Source organism: Bombina bombina, chromosome 3, assembly GCF_027579735.1.
Source record: "Bombina bombina isolate aBomBom1 chromosome 3, aBomBom1.pri, whole genome shotgun sequence".
NCBI classification, from domain to species: Eukaryota; Metazoa; Chordata; class Amphibia; order Anura; family Bombinatoridae; genus Bombina; species Bombina bombina.
The window spans coordinates 309,333,438-309,351,972 of NC_069501.1; the positions used below are offsets into that span (position 1 = coordinate 309,333,438).

General features: G+C 37.7%; 1 protein-coding gene across 11 annotated transcripts in view; it reads right to left on the reverse strand.

Moving 5' to 3' along the window:
• The window catches only part of CDKL5 (cyclin dependent kinase like 5), a 1,071,204-nt gene that overhangs the window by 564,772 nt on the left and 487,897 nt on the right, over positions 1–18,535 (reverse strand). For all 11 annotated transcript variants that reach the window (XM_053706416.1, XM_053706410.1, XM_053706408.1 and 8 more), the window contains one exon: positions 14,383–14,417. In XM_053706416.1, the coding sequence (XP_053562391.1) occupies positions 14,383–14,417 (35 nt within the window). Of the gene's footprint in view, positions 1–14,382; positions 14,418–18,535 lie in introns of those variants that run through there.

Sequence of the window (18,535 nt, forward strand, 5' to 3'; positions counted from 1 at the left end):
ACAGTTGATTTCGTCTGAGGACCCTTCTCCACAAAACATCTAGAGCATCTCAAAGATTCACCTACTGTAAGACAAAGAAAAGACTAGAATACTAGAGAGGTGGGAGGGAGTAAATGCTCTTAGAGCTTTGGGAAACTCTGCCCCCTCCTAGTGGCCAAGAATTGAATCACAGACGTAAGAAATGATGGTACTATTTCAGCAGTCAAAAGCAATATTGGCTGCTAGCAGGATGGTTCAAAATAGATCATTCAAAAAGCATTGGCAGCTCAGGAGCATGGCAAAACATGTCCATAATTACCTTCAAATGAGTTACATTAATACTGAAAGTTATTTTGCATACAGTAGAGTTTGCAAATGTTATAAGTTAATTTTGCATGCTGGGTCTTCACCCAATAATTTAGGATCACTCTAATATTCAGTGACTACTAAAATAAATACACTGCCTTATCTTCAATATAATGGTGAATTTCACCCTTTCAACATTTGCATAAATGTAAAAATATGAACTCAAACAATTGGAAATCTCTTTTCCACAAACACACATTGTACACATTTTAAAATGTAACCCACTAGTTGCCAGACAGGGCTAGAACACTATGCTGCACAAATCAACCTGTTTAATGATAGACTATGAACTTTTTTCCAATCTAGTCAGCCAGACATATTTTCACCAGTTTCCTATACATCTGGTTGAACATGATACATTCTGTAATTTTATTTTCCTGGTATCATTTTAGTAGCAAAGCTCGCAAATGATTATTGTTTTGATTTCCTTTAAGAACGGCAGACAGCGATACCAAGCTCCCTTCCACAGCTTAGAACAATTACAGTTAAGAGCAATAAACATAGTAAAAAGTGAAACTTTGTAAAAGCTACATCATCCAATAAGCCAAGAAAACATAAGTTATTGTAAGTAAAATAAAATCTCCCTCTTTCTTGGCTTACCATAGCAGTATTTAACAATTAATATATACCAAAAGGGATTGTAGCAGAAAACAATACATGACTCAAAAACTATATATTAAAGTGAAGGTCCATTTCGATGAATTAGTGCCCGGTTTTTAATAAACCTATTAACAACAAGGGCACTTTAATTCATCAAATTTGACATTTCACGGTTTTCTTCAAAAACGTACCTTTTAATCCTGAATGCCGCTCCAGCGACTCCCCCGGCCGTCGGAAGCCTCTGCAGACGTCAGAAATGACGAATCAGGCTTCCTCCAATCACAGTTTCCCCCGGGGGAATCTCGGCCTGGTGCAACGCTGTGATTGGAGGAATCCGGATTCGTCATTTTTGACCCGCAAGGAAGTGCTGGAGCGGCAGCCAGGATTAAAAGGTAAGTGTTTGAAGAAAACAGTGAAATGTCAATTTTGATGAATTAAAGTGCCGTTGTTTTTAATAGGTTTATTTAAAATGGGCACTAATTCATCAAAATTGACCTTCTCTTTAAGAAGGAAACAATGACAAAAAAATATCTTTTTTTTTTCATTCTTTAGCTATATCCACATACAAGCGGAAACAATTTACTGCTCACCAGGTATTAAGTCACTAGTCTGTATTATAGCAGGAACAACATACTCAAATGGGTGTGAAAATCTTACCCAAATTGGAAGCATTACTCTTTCAGAGGCTAAGCATTCAATCATTATTGATTATATGTTGTGATACGTGACTACCTCTCAGGCAAACCCAATGAGAATTTTGTTAAGATCACAAAACAATTTAAGGGGTAGTAAAGTCAAAATAAACTTGCACAATTCAGATAGAGCATGTAATTTTAAGACACTTTTAAATTAACTTCTATTTTCAAATGTGCTTTGTTCTCTTGGTATTAATTGTTGAAAAATAATACACATATCATACACCAGTGGGAGCTGCTGCTAATTGGTGTCTGCACACATTTGTCTCTTGTGATTGGCTAACTAGATGTGTTCAGCTAGCTGCCAGTAGCGTAATGCTGTTCCTTAAGCAATAAATAACAAGAGAAAGAAGCAAATTTGAAAATTGTTTAAAATTGTATGTTCTATCTGAATCATAAAATACATTTTTGGGGTTTACTGTCCCTTTAACCCCTTAATGACCAACGACGTACGACGTACGTCCTAAAAAAAAGGGGAGGGAGCGGGTTGAAATCGCTGCACTACAGAAAAAATGTATAATTATAAGTGGGAGAAAGGGGGGAGGTAATGGGTTAATAAAATATCTAAGGGATCTGGGAGGGGGTGGGGGGATGGTCTTGGGGGGGGGGGGGGAAGCTACACTACAGAAATAAACCCAAAATGGCTCCAAATAAGGTAGAGGGGGAGGGTTAGAGAGCTGTTGGGGGGGGAGTCAGGTGCTAAGGAGGGACCCTACATAGCAGCATATGTAAATATGCTTTTAAAAAAAAGAGATACCTGGAAAGGACAATTGTGGGGTGGGGGAGGGAAGAGAGCTGCTTGGGAGGGATCAGGGGGTGTGATGTGTTAGGCGGGAGGCTGATCTCTACACTAAACTAAAATTAATCCTGCAATCTCCCTACAAGCTACCTAATTAACCCCTGCTGGGCATAATACATGTGTGATGTGCAGCAGCATTTAGCGGCCTTCTAATTACAAAAAAGCAACGCCAAAGCCATATATGTCTGCTATTTCTGAACAAAGGGGATCCCAGAGAAGCATTTGCAACCATTTGTGCCATAATTGCACAAGCTGTTTGTAAATAATTTCAGTGAGAAACCTAAAGTTTGTGAAAAAATTTGTAAAAAGTGAACGATTTTTTTTTATTTGATCGCATTTGGCGGTGAAATGGTGGCATGAAATATACCAAAATGGGCCTTGATAAATACTTTGGGATGTCTTCTAAAAAAAAACATAATTTATGTAAGAACTTACCTGATAAATTCATTTCTTTCATATTGACAAAAGTCCATGAGCTAGTGACGTATGGGATATACAATCCTACCAGGAGGGGCAAAGTTTCCCAAACCTCAAAATGCCTATAAATACATCCCTCACCACACCCACAATTGAGTTTAACGAATAGCCAAGAAGTGGGGTGATAAAGAAAGGAGTAAAAAGCATCAACAAAGGAATTTGGAAATAATTGTGCTTTATACAAAAAATAATAACCATCATAAAAAAGGGGGTGGGCCTCATGGACTCTCGCCAATATGAAAGAAATGAATTTATCAGGTAAGTTCTTACATAAATGATGTTTTCTTTCATGTAATTGGCAAGAGTCCATGAGCTGGTGGCGTATCACTAGAGAAGGAGGGATACAAATAAAAACAGCCATTTTCTGCTAAAAAATTAATCCCCAACACAAAATATAAGTTAATTCTCATAAATGTGAAGAAAAAACTTAAATCAAAAGCAGAAAAATCAAACTGAAACAGCTGCCTGAAGAACTTTTCTACCAAAAACTGCTTCCGAAGAAGCAAATACATCAAAATGGTAGAATTTAGTAAATGTATGCAAAGAAGACCAAGTAGCAGCTTTGCAAATTTGATCAACTGAAGCTTCATTCTTAAAAGCCCAAGAAGTGGAAACTGATCTAGTAGAATGAGCTGTAATTCTCTGAGGCGGGGCTTGACCAGATTCCAAATAGGCTTAATGAATCAAAAGTTTTAACCACGAGGCTAAGGAAACGGCAGAAACCTTCTGACCTTTCCTGGAACCAGAAAAGATAATAAATAAACTAGAAGTCTTCCTGAAATCTTTAGTAGAGTCAACATAATATTTCAGAGCTCTCACCACATCCAACGAATGTAAAAATCTCTCCAAAGAATTCTTAGGATTAGGACACAAGGAAGGAACAACAATTTCTCTATTAATGTTGTTAGAATTCACAACCTTAGGTAAGAATTTAAATGAAGTCCGCCAAACTGCCTTATCCTGATGAAAAATCAGAAAAGGAGATTCACAAGAGAGAGCGGATAATTCAGAATCTCTTCTAGCAGAAGAGATGGCCAAAAGATACAACACTTTCCAAGAAAGTAGTTTAATATCCAAAGAATGTATAGGCTCAAACGGAGGAGCCTGTAAAGCCTTCAAAACCAAATTAAGACTCCAAGGAGGAGAGATTAATTTAATGACAGGCTTGATACGAACCAAAGCCTGCACAAAACAATGAATATCAGGAAGTTTAGCAATCTTTCTGTGAAATAAAACAGAAAGAGCAGAGAGTTGTCCTTTCAAGGAACTTGCAGACAAACCTTTATCCAAACCATTCTGAAGAAACTGTAAAATTCTAGGAATTCTAAAAGAATGCCAAGAGAATTTATGAGAAGAACACCATGAATTGTAAGTCTTCCAAACTCGATAATAAATCTTTCTAGAAACAGATTTACGAGCCTGCAACATAGTATTAATCACTGAGTCAGAGAAACTTCTATGAATAAGCACTAAGTGTTCAATTTCCATACCTTCAACTTTAATGATTTAAAATCCTGATGGAAAAATGGACCTTGAGATAGAAGGTCTGGCCTTAATGGAAGTGGCCACGGTTGGCAACTGGACATCCGAACAAGATCCACATACCAAAACCTGTGAGGCCATGCTGGAACCACCAGCAGCACAAACGATTGCTCCATGATGATTTTAGAGATCATTCTTGGAAGAAGAACTAGAGTAGGGAAAATATAAGCAGGTTGATAACACCAAGGAAGTGTCAACGCATCCACTGCTTCCGCCTGAGGATCCCTGGACTTGGACAGGTACCTGGGAAGTTTCTTGTTTAGATGAGAAACCATCAGATCTATTTTTGGAAGACCCCACATCTGAACAACCTGAGAAAACACATCTGGGTGGAGAAACCATTCTCCCGGATGTAAAGTCTGACGACTGAGGTAATCCGCTTCCCAATTGTCTATACCTGCAGAAATTAGACAAGAGATGGATTCCGCCTAAACAAGTATTCAAGATACTTCTTTCATAGTTTGAGGACTGTGAGTCCCACCCTGATGATTGACATAAGTCACAGTTGTGATATTGTCTGTCTGAAAACAAATGAACGGTTCTCTCTTCAACAGAGGCCAAAACTGAAGAGCCCTGAGAATCGCACGGAGTTCAAAAATATTGATTGATAATCTCGCCTCTTGAGATTTCCAAACCCCTTGTGCTGTCAGAGATCCCCAAACAGCTCCTCAACCTGAAAGACTTGCATCTGTTGTGATCACAGTGCAGGTTGGACGAATGAAAGAGGCCCCTAGAATCATACGATGGTGATCTAACCACCAAGTCAGAGAAAGTCGAACATTGGGATTTAAGGATATTAATTATGATATCCTTGTATAATCACTGCACCATTGGTTCAGCATACAAAGCTGGAGAGGTCTCGTATGAAAACGAGCAAAGGGGATCGCGTCCGATGCTGCAGTCATGAGACTTAAAACTTCCATGCACATAGCTACTGAAGGGAATGACTGAGACTAAAGGTTCCGACAGGCTGCAACCAATTTCAAACGTCTCTTGTCTGTTAGAGACAAAGTCATGGACACTGAATCTATCTGGAAAACTAAAAAGGTTACCTTTGTCTGAGGAATCACTTTTTGGTAAATTGATCCTCCAACCATGTCTTCGAAGAAACAACACTAGTTGATTTGTGTGAGATTCTGCAGAACATAAAGACTGAGCGAGTACCAAGATATCGTCCAAATAAGGAAAAACCACAATACCCCACTCTCTGATCACAGAGAGTAGGGCACCGAGAACCTTTGAAAAGATTCTTGGAATTGCCGCTAGGCCAAAAGGAAGAGCAACAAATTAGTAATACTTGTCTAGAAAAGAGAATCTCAGGAACTGATAGTGATCCAGATGAATCGGAATATGAAGATGTGCATCCTGTAAGTCTATTGTGGACATATAATGCCCTTGCTGAACGAAAGGCAGAATAGTCCTTATAGTCACCATTTTGAAAGTTGGTACTCTTACATATCGATTAAAAATCTTTAGATCCAAAACTGGTCTGAATAAATTTTCTTTCTTTGATACAATGAATAGATTTGAATAAAACCCCAGACTCTGTTCCTGAAACGGAACTGCCATGATAACCCCTGATAACTCCAGGTCTGAAACACACTTCAGGAAAGCATGAGCCTTTACTGGGTTTGCTGGAATGTGTGAGAGAAAAAATCTTCTCACAGGCGGTCTTACTCAGAATCCTAATCTGTACCCCTGAGAGACAATACTCTGAATCCAATGATTTTGGACCGAATTGATCCAAACATCTTTGAAAAATTTTAATCTGCCCCCTACCAGCTGAGCTGGAATGAGGGCCGCACCTTCATGCGGACTTGAGGGCTGGCTTTGATCTCTTAAATGGCTTGGATTTATTCCAATTTGAAGAAGGCTTCCAATTGGAAACAGATTCCTTGGGGGAAGGATTAGGTTTCTGTTCCTTATTTTGTCGAAAGGAACGAAAACGGTTAGAAGCTTTAGATTTACCCTAAGGTCTTTTATCCTGAGGCAAAAAAACTGCCTTCCCCCCAGTGACAGTTGAAATTATTGAATCCAACTGAGAACCAAATAATTTATTACCTTGGAAAGAAAGAGAAAGCAATCTGGACTTAGAAGTCATATCAGCATTCCAAGATTTGAGCCACAAAGCTCTTCTAGCTAAAATAGCTAAAGACATAGATTTAACATAAATTTTGATGATATCAAAAATGGTATCACAAATGAAATTATTAGCATGTTGAATCAACTTAACAATGCTAAACAAATCATGATCCAATACTTGTTGCGCTAAAGTTTCCAACCAAAAAGTTGAAGCAGCTGCAACATCAGCCAAAGAAATTGCAGGCCTAAGAAGATGACCTCAATATAAATAAGCTTTCCTTAATAAGATTCAAGTTTCCTATCTAAAGGATCTTTAAAAGAAGTACTATCTTCCGAAGTATACGTTTAGCAAGAGTAGAGATAGCCCCATCAACCTTGTGGATTTTTTCCCAAAACTCCAATCTAACTGCTGGCAAAGCATACAATTTTTTAAACCTTGAAGAAGGAATAAAAGAAGTACCAGACCTATTCCATTCTTTAGAAATCATATTGGAAATAGCATCAGGAACTGGAAAAACCTCTGGAATAACCACAGGAGGTTTCTAAACTGAATTTAAACGTTTACTAGTATTAATATCAAGAGGACTAGTTTCTTCCATATCTAATGTAATCAACACTTCTTTAACAAAGAACGAATATACTCCATTTTAAATAAATAAGAGGATTTGTCAGTGTCAATATCTGAGGCAGGATCTTCTGAATCAGATAGATCCTCATCAGAGAAGGATAATTCTGTATGTTGCCCGTCATTTGCAATTTCATCAACTTTATGAGAAGTTTTAAAAGACCTTTTACGTTTATTAGAAGGCAGGATGGCAGACAAAGCCTTCTGAATAGAATCAGAAATAAATTATTTTAAATTTACAGGTATATCTTGTACATTAGAAGTTGAGGGAACAGCAACAGGTAATGAACTACTACTGATGGATACATTCTCTGCATGTAAAAGTTTATCATGAAAACTATTACAAACCACAGCTGGAGGTATAACCTCCACAAGTATACAACAAATGCACTGAGCTTTGGTAGAACTCAGGCAGCAGGGTTCCAACAGTGATTTCTGAGACAGGATCAGATTGAGACATCTTGCAAATTTAAGAGAAAAAAACAACATATAAAGCAAAATTATCAATTTCCTTATATGGCAGTTTCAGGAATGGGAAAAAATGCAAACAGCATAGCCCTCTGACATAGAAAAAAGGCAAGAGGCAAATAGGAATGGGGTCTTAAATAATGAAAATATTTGGCGCGAAGTATGACGAACAACAAACAGAAAAATATTTTTTTGGCGCCAAAAACGCCCGGAAACAACACACTCACGCCATAGATAACGCAATCTTGTGAAAGACTCGGCGTCAACTAAGACCCCGGAAATTACGAATTTGCGTCAACGAAAGTAACTTCTTCGAAATAGCAAAGTGTTACTTGTATTTATTGCCCCCCAAAAAAGCAAAGAACGTGTAAACATTGGGTATTTCTAAACTCAGGATTAAATGTAGAAACTATTTAGCATGGGTGTTTTTGGTGGTTGTAGATGTGTAAGATTTTGGGGATCAAAGTTAGAAAAAGTGTGTTTTTTCCATTTTTTCATCATATTTTATAAAAAAAAATTATATGGCCAGATTACGAGTTTTGCGTTAGAGGCTATGCGGTGCTAACCACTCACTTACCTACAGCGCTGGTATTACAGGTTTTTACAAACCGCAAGAAGTGAGCGTTGAGCAAAATTGTGCTCCATACCGCACTCCAAAACCAGCGCTGCTTAAGTCAGCGATGAGCTGGTCATACGTGCTCGTGCACGATTTCCCCATAGGAATCAACGCGGAGAGACGGCTGAGAAAAAGTCTAACACCTGCAAAAAAGCAGCGTAAAACTCAGTAACTCAGCCCTATTGATTGCTATGGGGAAACACATTTTATGTTTACACCTAACACCCTAACATGAACCCTGAGTCTAAACACCCCTAATCTTACACTTATTAACCCCTAATCTGCTGCCCCCAACATCGCCAACGCCTACATTATTTTTATTAACCCCTAATCTGCCGCCCCTGACATCGTCACCACCTAATTATACTTATTAACCCCTAATTTACCGCTTACAGACATCACCACCACTATAATAAACATATTAACCCCTAAACCACCACACTCCCGCCTCGCAAATATTAGTTAACTATTATTAACCCCTAATCTGCCGTACCTAACATCGCCGCCACCTACCTACATTTATTAACCCCTAATCTGCCGCCCCCAACGTCGCCGCCACTATACTAAATGTATTAACCCCTAAACCTAAGTCTAACCCTAACACCCCCTAACTTAAATATAATTACAATAAATCTAAATAAAAATTAATATTATTACCTAAATAATTCCTATTTAAAACTAAATACTTACCTATAAAATAAACTCTAAGCTAGCTACAATATAACTAATAGTTACATTGTATCTAGCTTAGGGTTTATTTTTATTTTACAGGCAGGTTTGTATTTATTTTAGCTAGGTAGTTATTAAATAGTTAATAACTATTTAATAACTATTCTACCTAGTTAAAATAAATACAAACTTGCCTGTAAAATAAAAATAAACCCTATTTATTTTAACTAGGTAGAATAGTTATTAAATAGTTATTAACTATTTAATAACTACCTAGCTAAAATAAATACAAATTTACCTGTAAAATAAAACCTAACCTAAATTAACTAAATTAAAAACAATTAAATAAATTAAATTAAATTAGCTAAATCACAACAAAAACAAAACACTAAATTACAGGAAATAATAAACAAATTACAAGATATTTAAACTAATTACACCTAATCTAATAGCCCTATCAAAAAAAAAAAAACCCTAGCCTAAACTAAACTACCAATAGCCCTCAAAAGGGCCTTTTGCGGGGCATTGCCCCAAAGAAATCAGCTCTTTTACCTGTAAAAAAAAATACAAACAACCCCAACAGTAAGGCTCCGCGTCGGATGGATGAAGATAGAAGATGCCGTCTGGGTGAAGACTTCTGCCCGTCTGGAGGACCACTTCACCTGGCTTGGGTGAAGACTTCTCCCTGCTTCGTTGAGGACTTCGGCCCGGTTGGATGAAGACTTATGCCGCTTCCTTGAGAATGGATGTGTGGTCTTCAGAACAGTAAGCTCTGAAGCCCAAAGCTCTAACCTAAAAATAAAACCCACCCAATACACCCTTAAAAAAACCTAACACTAACCCCCTGAAGATCGACTTACTGTTCTGAAGACCACACATCCATTCTCAAGGAAGCGGCATAAGTCTTCATCCAACCGGGCTGAAGTCCTCAACGAAGCAGGGAGAAGTCTTCACCCAAGCCAGGTGAAGTGGTCCTCCAGACGGGCAGAAGTCTTCACCCAGACGGCATCTTCTATCTTCATCCATCCGACGCGGAGCCTTACTGTTGGGGTGTTTGTATTTTTTTTTTTACAGGTAAAAGAGCTGATTTCTTTGGGGCAATGCCCCACAAAAGGACCTTTTAAGGGCTATTGGTAGTTTAGTTTAGACTAGGGGCTTTTTTTATTTTGGGGGGGCTTTTTTTATTTTGATAGGGCTATTAGATTAGGTGTAATTAGTTTAAATATCTTGTAATTTGTTTATTATTTTCTGTAATTTAGTGTTTGTTTTCTTTGTGATTTAGCTAATTTAATTTAATTTATTTAATTGCTTTTAATTTAGTTTATTTATTTAATTGTAGTGTAGTTTTAGGTGTTATTGTAACTTAGGTTAGGTTTTATTTTATAGGTAAATTTGTATTTATTTTAGCTAGGTAGTTATTACATAGTTAATAACTATTTAATAACTATTCTACCTAGTTAAAATAAATACAAACTTGCCTGTAAAATAAAAATAAACCTAAGCTAGATACAATGTAACTATTAGTTATATTGTAGCTAGCTTAGGGTTTATTTTATAGGTAAGTATTTAGTTTTAAATAGGAATAATGTAGTTAATGATAGCAACTTCATTTAGATTTATTTAAATTATATTTCAATTAGGGGGTGTTAGGGTTAGACTTAGGTTTAGGGGTTAATAAATTTAGAATAGTGGTGGCGACATTGTGGGCGGCAGATAAGGGGTTAATAAGTATAATGCAGGTGGCGGCGATGTTAGGGACGGCAGATTAGGGTTTAATAATATTTAACGAGTGTTTACGAGGTGGGAGTGTGGCAGTTTAGGGGTTAATATGTTTATTCTAGTGGCGGTGATGTCCAGAGCGGCAGATTAGGGGTTAAACATTTTATTTTTAGTGTTTGCGATGCGGGAGGGCCTCGGTTTAGGGGTTAATAGGTAGTTTATGGGTGTTAGTGTACTTTTTAGCACTTTAGTTATGAGTTTTACGTTACGGCGTTGTACCATAAAACTCTTAACTACTGACTTTAAAATGTGTTAGGGATCTTGGAGGTAGAGGGTGTACCGCTCACTTTTTGGCCTCCCAGGACAGACTCGTAATACCGGCGCTATGGAAGTCCCATAGAAAAAAGACTTTACGAAGTTTACATAAGTCGTTTTGCAGTAAGGCCAAAAAAGTGTCCGGGGCCCCTAAACCTGCAACACTCGTAATACCAGCGGTAGCGAAAAAGCAGCGTTAGGACCTGCTAACGCTGCTTTTTCAGCCTAACGCACAACTCGTAATCTAGCCGATAGTAAATTATAAGATATGATGAAAATAATGGGATCTTTAGAAAGTCCATTTAATGGCGAGAAAAACAGTATATAATATGTGTGGGTACAGTAAATGAGTAAGGAAAATTACAGCTAAACACAAACACCACAGAAATGTAAAAATAGCCGTGGTCCCAAACGGACAGAAAATGGAAAAGTGATGTGGCCATTAAGGGGTTAAATATAATTTTTTTTCAGAGTACTGCAATGAGGGTAGCGTATACTTTGGTGAAATCTCTGATCTTCTACGTTTCGAGACAGACACATGTTTAATTACTGACGTTTGTCAAGCATAATACAGCTGCTTTATACCCCTTCTGAGGAAAAGTTGTTTATATAACCAAGAGACGGATACCGGAGATGAACAGGTTGATCGATATGTACATAAAAATGTTTTGATAGATATGTCTAGCTGTCAGTCCAACAGTACTTTTCTTTCAGCAAGAAATTAAAGGGGTAACACATAATATCCAGTACATTTACTGGCACATGACAATGGTGAAATGTTACGTCAAATAGCCTTTACTTTATGAAGGTGACATTTTCAGAATGGAGAAATATTTTCCTTTCAAACTGTGACACCTTTCACGATGAACACGCATTCAGGGGATAAAAAAAAATTCTATTGCTTTCTTCTGCTCACTTCACATTTGACTAGTGAAATCTGGTTGATTTCCAGACTACTTCTAACACGTAACATAAAGGTTACATTTACAAGGAGCATTTGTCAGAAAGGTGGGACAAAAACTATTTATAGGAACACCCCCCCCCCCCTCACACACACACACACAAATGATTGTGCATAACTAAAAGTTATAACAAATTGTGTATGTTAAAGGGACATGAACCCAAACATTTTCTTTCATGATTTAGGTGGAACATAAAATTTTAAACAACTTTCCAGTTTACTTCTATTATCAAATTTGTCTCATTCTTTTGGTATCATTTTTTAAAGAAGCAGTAATCCACTACTGGTTTCTAACTGAACACATGGGTGAGTCAATGACAATCGGTATATATATATGCAGCCACCAATCAGGAGCTAGAACCTAGGTTCTTTGCTGCTCCTGAGATTTCCAAGATAAACATTTCAGCAAAGGATAACAAGAGAAGGAAGCAAACTAAATAATAGAAGTAAATTGGAAAGTTGTTTAAAATTGTATGCTATGTTTATATCATGACTGTCTAATTATGACTTTACTATCCCTTTAACTTCCTTAAAAAACTGAGAAACCAAAATGTATCAGAGCAATTTAACCTGCGTGCAAGCGATCGTGAAAACCCGATATTGCTTACGCGCAAATGTTTGCGCTCCACTTGTAATTTTAATATTGACTTTGTGTGTATTTGTTAGAAATATTGGAATCAAAGCTTAAATATAAATCATATAAATTCCTGTATTTCTTGTGAAACTTTTTTTCATGTTTATTAAAATTAGTCTTATAAACTGTTTTCTTAAACTATGTTCATTTTCACTAATACAAACTAATGTGACCTGGGGGGCGTGTTTAGGCAGTGGCCATGTTAGGTCACACTACCTGAGGCTTCTGGTGTGATTCAGATAATCTGCTGATTATCTTTGATCCCTCACAACATCTTTGGTAAAATACAACTTTATGGCAGTTTGCTTAACCAGAGGATATCAAATATGCTGTGTTTATGATTCCTGCAACCTGGTTCAGATTGTTGAGACCTTAGGTAGTAGACATTTTGCAAGATCTCAACACACCCCTGGTAACCCACATAGAGCAGTAAGCACTAGACTGCTATCTTTTATAGCCGTCACCTGACACCACTGATACTTTCCTAGTCGACATGGACTTTTATCGCTGCACTGCAGGAGGTTGTGACACTCTTGGGGGAACATTGGTTAGAGTTTTACCAAGAGGTGAATTGTACATTTGGGCCTAAGCAGAGGTTTCGACTCCACTGAGCCTCATGCTGTTGGCTGTAGTGCTATGGCAGATGTACTGGTGTGTCCTCACCAGCTTTAAAGGATTCAGCTTTAAAGGAAGTGCTCTACATGGACAGATCTTAATAATGTTCCACCAATGAGGTTGCCATACGCAGTACCTACTATCTTTAAAAGACTGGAGTGGTTTAAAATCTTAAAAGGAACAGTCAATTGAAAATTGGAAAGTTGTTTAAAATTGCATGCCCTATCTTAATCATGAACGTTTAGTTTTGACTTGACTGTCCCTTTAACTAAAAATACAATTTACTTCTCCCTGATACCATACTTCATGTTGCTATGCTGATTAATTAGTCATATACATATATATATATATATATATATATATATATACACATATATATATATATATATATATATATATATATATATATATATATATATATATATATATATATAATTATTATTTTTTATTATTACTATTTTATTGCCCTTTATCATCTTCTCCTTGTGGGATAAACAACAGAAAGAAATACTCATTTCTAAGTAGACACCAGTGTCTACTCCCTATTCTTGACACATAGATAAAGGACTCCTTTGGGGAATATAAGTAATTTATTCAGTAAGCTTTTACTTTCCTTCCTATATCCTTGTCTATAATTTAAACTGATGTACAAAAAGAAGATTAAATCATTGAGTATTATATATCTACCACCTCTTCTTGACGAGATGAGCAGCAAAATATATTTTTTCCACGTTGGTACCAGAGTTTACTCTCTGTTCTCATCTTGGGTGAGATTAAACAAATCATTAAATATATCCCTTGCTGCACATAATTGATTTTTTTCAAAAGTGTACCCTTTTTTCCTTGTTCCTCCTCTAACTGGTGTATGTTATCTCTTACACATACAACATCTGACATTCTACTATGTCTACTATGCATGTGAACTCTTGGATGGATTTTATGTTTCATGTATTTTTTTTTTTTTAAATACCAATAAAATTATAAACAAAACAACCATATAAACCCTCACATGACTAAATAAATGAAGCTATTATTAAAATATAAAGCAAACATTTTTATAGGATAGAGCTACCATTAGTTTATTATTAATAATTAATAATAAAACTATTAATTAAACCCAGAGACAAAAGCAGAAAAGATTAATGAAACAGTAACATATTAAAACAAAAAATAATACAATAAGCAATAAAAGCTTTCCAAAAATGATTCAATGCCCTTACCTTGTGTCGACATTTCAGCACCACTCCATAAGCTCCTGCAGAAGATTAAAGAGATATTGACGTGTGAATATATTGTTGAATCATATAACTATAAACAGCGATAAAGTTCTTTATACTATCTTCAGACATTGTGCACAACACAATATAGAAAGCAAAGATAAAATAAACAAAATATTAATATCCAGATAAAGCAAAAGCAAATAAGAGGTAGTATGTATTAAAGGTCAAACTTGAAAGAGTGAATTGAAGGCAACTTTAATAAAAACATAAGATCCGGTTATTTCACAACACCCAAAGTGTTTTTATACTGAACAAAAAATGCAGCTATAAATTGTTAATTATTCCTCTGCCTTTTAGGAGCTTGCTGATAGACATATGATCAGCCCTTTGAGGATTGAGAGGAGGGTGAAAATGTATTGTTCGGACACTTCTACTCTCTTTTGTTTGTGCTTATTTTTTCAACTTGATTATAAAACTGTATTATAAAAAGAATAATTTGCTTTTGCAACCTAAAAAACATAATTTATGCTTACCAGATAAATATATTTATCTTGTAGTGTATCCAGTCCACGGATCATCCATTACTTATGGGATATTCTCCTTCCCAACAGGAAGTTGCAAGAGGATCACCCAAGCAAAGCTGCTATATAGCTCCTCCCCTCACATGTCATATCCAGTCATTCGACCGAAACAAGACAAAAAAGGAGAAACTATAGGGTGCAGTGGTGACTGTAGTTTAATTAAAATTTAAACCTGCCTTAAAAGGACAGGGCGGGCCGTGGACTGGATACACTACAAGAGAAATAAATTTATCAGGTAAGCATAAATTATGTTTTCTCTTGTTAAGTGTATCCAGTCCACAGATCATCCATTACTTATGGGATACCAATACCAAAGCTAAAGTACACGTATGATGGGAGGGACAAGGCAGGTACTTAAACGGAAGTGACCACTGCCTGTAAAAAACCCTTTCTCCCAAAAATAGCCTCCGAAGAAGCAAAGTATCAAATTTGTTAAATTTGAAAAGTATGAAGCGCAGACCAAGACTCCGTCTCGTAAATCTGTTCAACAGAAGCCTCCTTCTAAAAAGGCCCAAGTGAAAACAACAGCTCTAGTAGAATGAGCTGTAATCCCTTCAGAAGGCTGCTGTCTAGCAGTCTCATAAGCTAAATGAATTATGCTTTTTAACCAAAAAGACAGAGAGGTTGCTGAAGTCTTTTGACCTCTCCTCTGTCCAGAATAGACACCAAACAAGGTGAATGTTTGATGAAAATCTGTAGTAGCTTGTAAGAAAAACTTTAAAGCACGAGCCACGTCCAAATTGTGTAATAGACGTTCCTTCTTTAAAGAAGGAATAGGATACAAGAACGGAACAACAATCTCTTGAGTGATATTGTTGTTAGATACCACCTTAGGTAAAAACCCAGGTTGGTACGTAGGACTACCTTATCCGTACGGAGGACCAGATAAGGAGAATCACATTGTAACGCAGATAACTCGGAGACTCTACGAGCAGAGGAAATATCTACCAAGAAAGAACTTTCCAAGATAAAAGTTTGATATCTATGGAATGAAAAAGTTCAAACGGAACTCCTAGAAGAACCTTAAGAACCAGGTTTAAGCTCCATGGTGAAGCAACAGTTTTAAACAGAGGCTTGGTTCTAACCAAAGCCTGACCAAAAGCCTGAACGTCTATAATACCTGCCAGACGCTTGTGCAAAAGAATAGACAGTAGAAATCTGTTCTTTTAAGGAACTAGCTGACAATCCTTTCTCAAAATCATCTTGGAGAAAAGATAATATCTTGGGAATCCAGACTTTACTCCATGAGTAACCCTTGGATTCATAACAACAAGATATTTACACCATATCTATGTTAAAATTTTCCTAGAGACAGGCTTTCATGCCTGTATTAAGGTATCAATGACTGACTCAGAGAAGCCATGCTTTGATAACATCAAACGTTCAGTCTCCAGGCAGTCCAACTCAGATTAATTATATTTAGATGGTTGAAAGGACCCTGAGGTAGAGGGTCCTGTCTCAGAAGCAGAGACCATGGTGGAAAGGATGACATGTCCACCAGATCTGCATATCAGGTCCTGCGTGGCCACGCAGGCGCTGTCAAAAAACGCCAAAGCACTCTCATGCTTGATTTTGTGCAAACACCTCCGGAGGGAATTCCCACTCCCCCAGATGAAAAGTCTGACGACTTAGAAAATCTGTCTCCCAGTTCTCAACACCTGGGATATGTATAGCTGATAGACAAGAGTGAGTCTCTGTCCAGAGAATTATTTTAAGACTTCTAACATCGCTAGGGAACTTCTGTTCCCCCTTGATGGTTGATGTAAGCCACAGTCGTGATATTGTCCGACTGAAATATGATGTACCTCAGAGTTGCTAACTGAGGCCAAGTCTGAAGAGTATGGAATATCGCTCCCAGTTCCAGAATATACATTAGAAGGAGGGTCTCCTTGTGAGTCCACTATCCCTGAGCCTTCAGGGAGTTCCAGACTGTATCCCAACCTAAAAGGCTGGCATCTGTTGTAACAATTGTCCCATCTGACCTGCGGAAGGTCATACTCTTGGACAGATGGACCCGAGATAGTCACCAGAGAAGAGAATCTCTGATCTCTTGGTCCAGATTTAACAGGAGAACAAATCTGTGTAATCCCCGTTCCTCTGACTGAGCAAGCATAGTTGCAGCGATCAGAAAAGTAGGTGTGCAAACGATACTATGTCCCTTGCCGCTACCATTAAGCCGATTACATTCATGTACTGAGCCACCAACGGGCGCGGATGGAATGAAGAACATGGCAGAAATTTAGAAACTTCGACAACCTTGACTCTGTCAGGTAAATTTTCTATCAGAATCCCTAGGAGGGAAACCCTTGAGATTGGGGATAGAGAACTCTTTCCTTGTTCACTTTCCACCCATACGATCTAAGAAATGCCATTACTACGTCCATATGAAACTTGGCAACTTGGATGCTTGACGCCTGTATCGGGATGTCATCTAAATAAGGGGCCATTTTTATGCCCCGCGGTCTAAGGACCGCCAAAGCGACCCCAGAACTTCCATAAAGATTCTTGGGGCTGTAGTTAACCCAAAGGAAAGAGCTACAAACTGGTAATGCCTGTCTAGAAAGGCAAACATGAAAAACGATGGTGATCTTTATGCATCGTAATGTGAGGATAAGCATCCTTCAAATCCATTGTAGTCCTCTATTGACTCTCCTGGATCATAGTTAAAATGGTACGAATAGTTTCCAACTTAAATGATGGAATCTAAGGAATTGGTTTAAGATCTTTAGATCCAAAATAGATCTAAAGGTTCCTTCTCCTTGGGAACCACAAACAGATTTGAGTAAAAATTCTATCCCTGTTCCTCCACTGGAACTGGATGAGTCTCGTACACAGAGTAAGAATGCCTCTTTCTTTATCCGGTTTGCAGATAATTGTGAAAGAGGAAATCTCCCCTTTTTTGGGGGGGAAAAAGCTTTGAAATCCAGAAGATATCTCTGGGATATAATATCCAATGCCCAGGGATCCTGGGCCTCTCTCTCTCTCGCCCACGCCTGGGCGAAAAATGAAAGTCTGCCCCCTACAGGATCCGTTAACGGATAGGGAGCCGTTCTACATGCTGTCTTAGAGGCAGCAGCAGGCCCCTTGGCCTGCTTATCTTTGTTCCAGGCCCGGTTGTCACCAGACCGTCTTGGACTAAGCAAAAGTTCCCTCTTGATTTGCCTTAGAGGAAATTGATGCCACGCCTGCCTTGAAGTTTCGAAAGGCACGAAAATTAGACTTTTTTGGCCCTTGATTTTGACCTGTCCTGAGGAAGGGCATTACCTTTTCCTCCAGTGATATTAGCAATAATCTCCTTCAAACCAGGGCCGAATAGGGTCTGCCCCTTGAAGGGAAGTTAAGTAGCTTATTTAGTAAAGTCACGACAGCTGACCATAATATAAGCCATAGCGCTGTGCGCGCCAGCATAGTAAAAAAAAAACAGAATTCTTAGCCGTTAGTTTAGACAATAAAAACAAGGCATCAGAAAACAAAGAAATTGGCTAGCTTAAGAGCTCTAAGCTTGTCAAGTATTCATCCAATGGAGTCGCTACCTGTAAAGCCTCATCCAGAGACTCAAACCAGAACGCCGA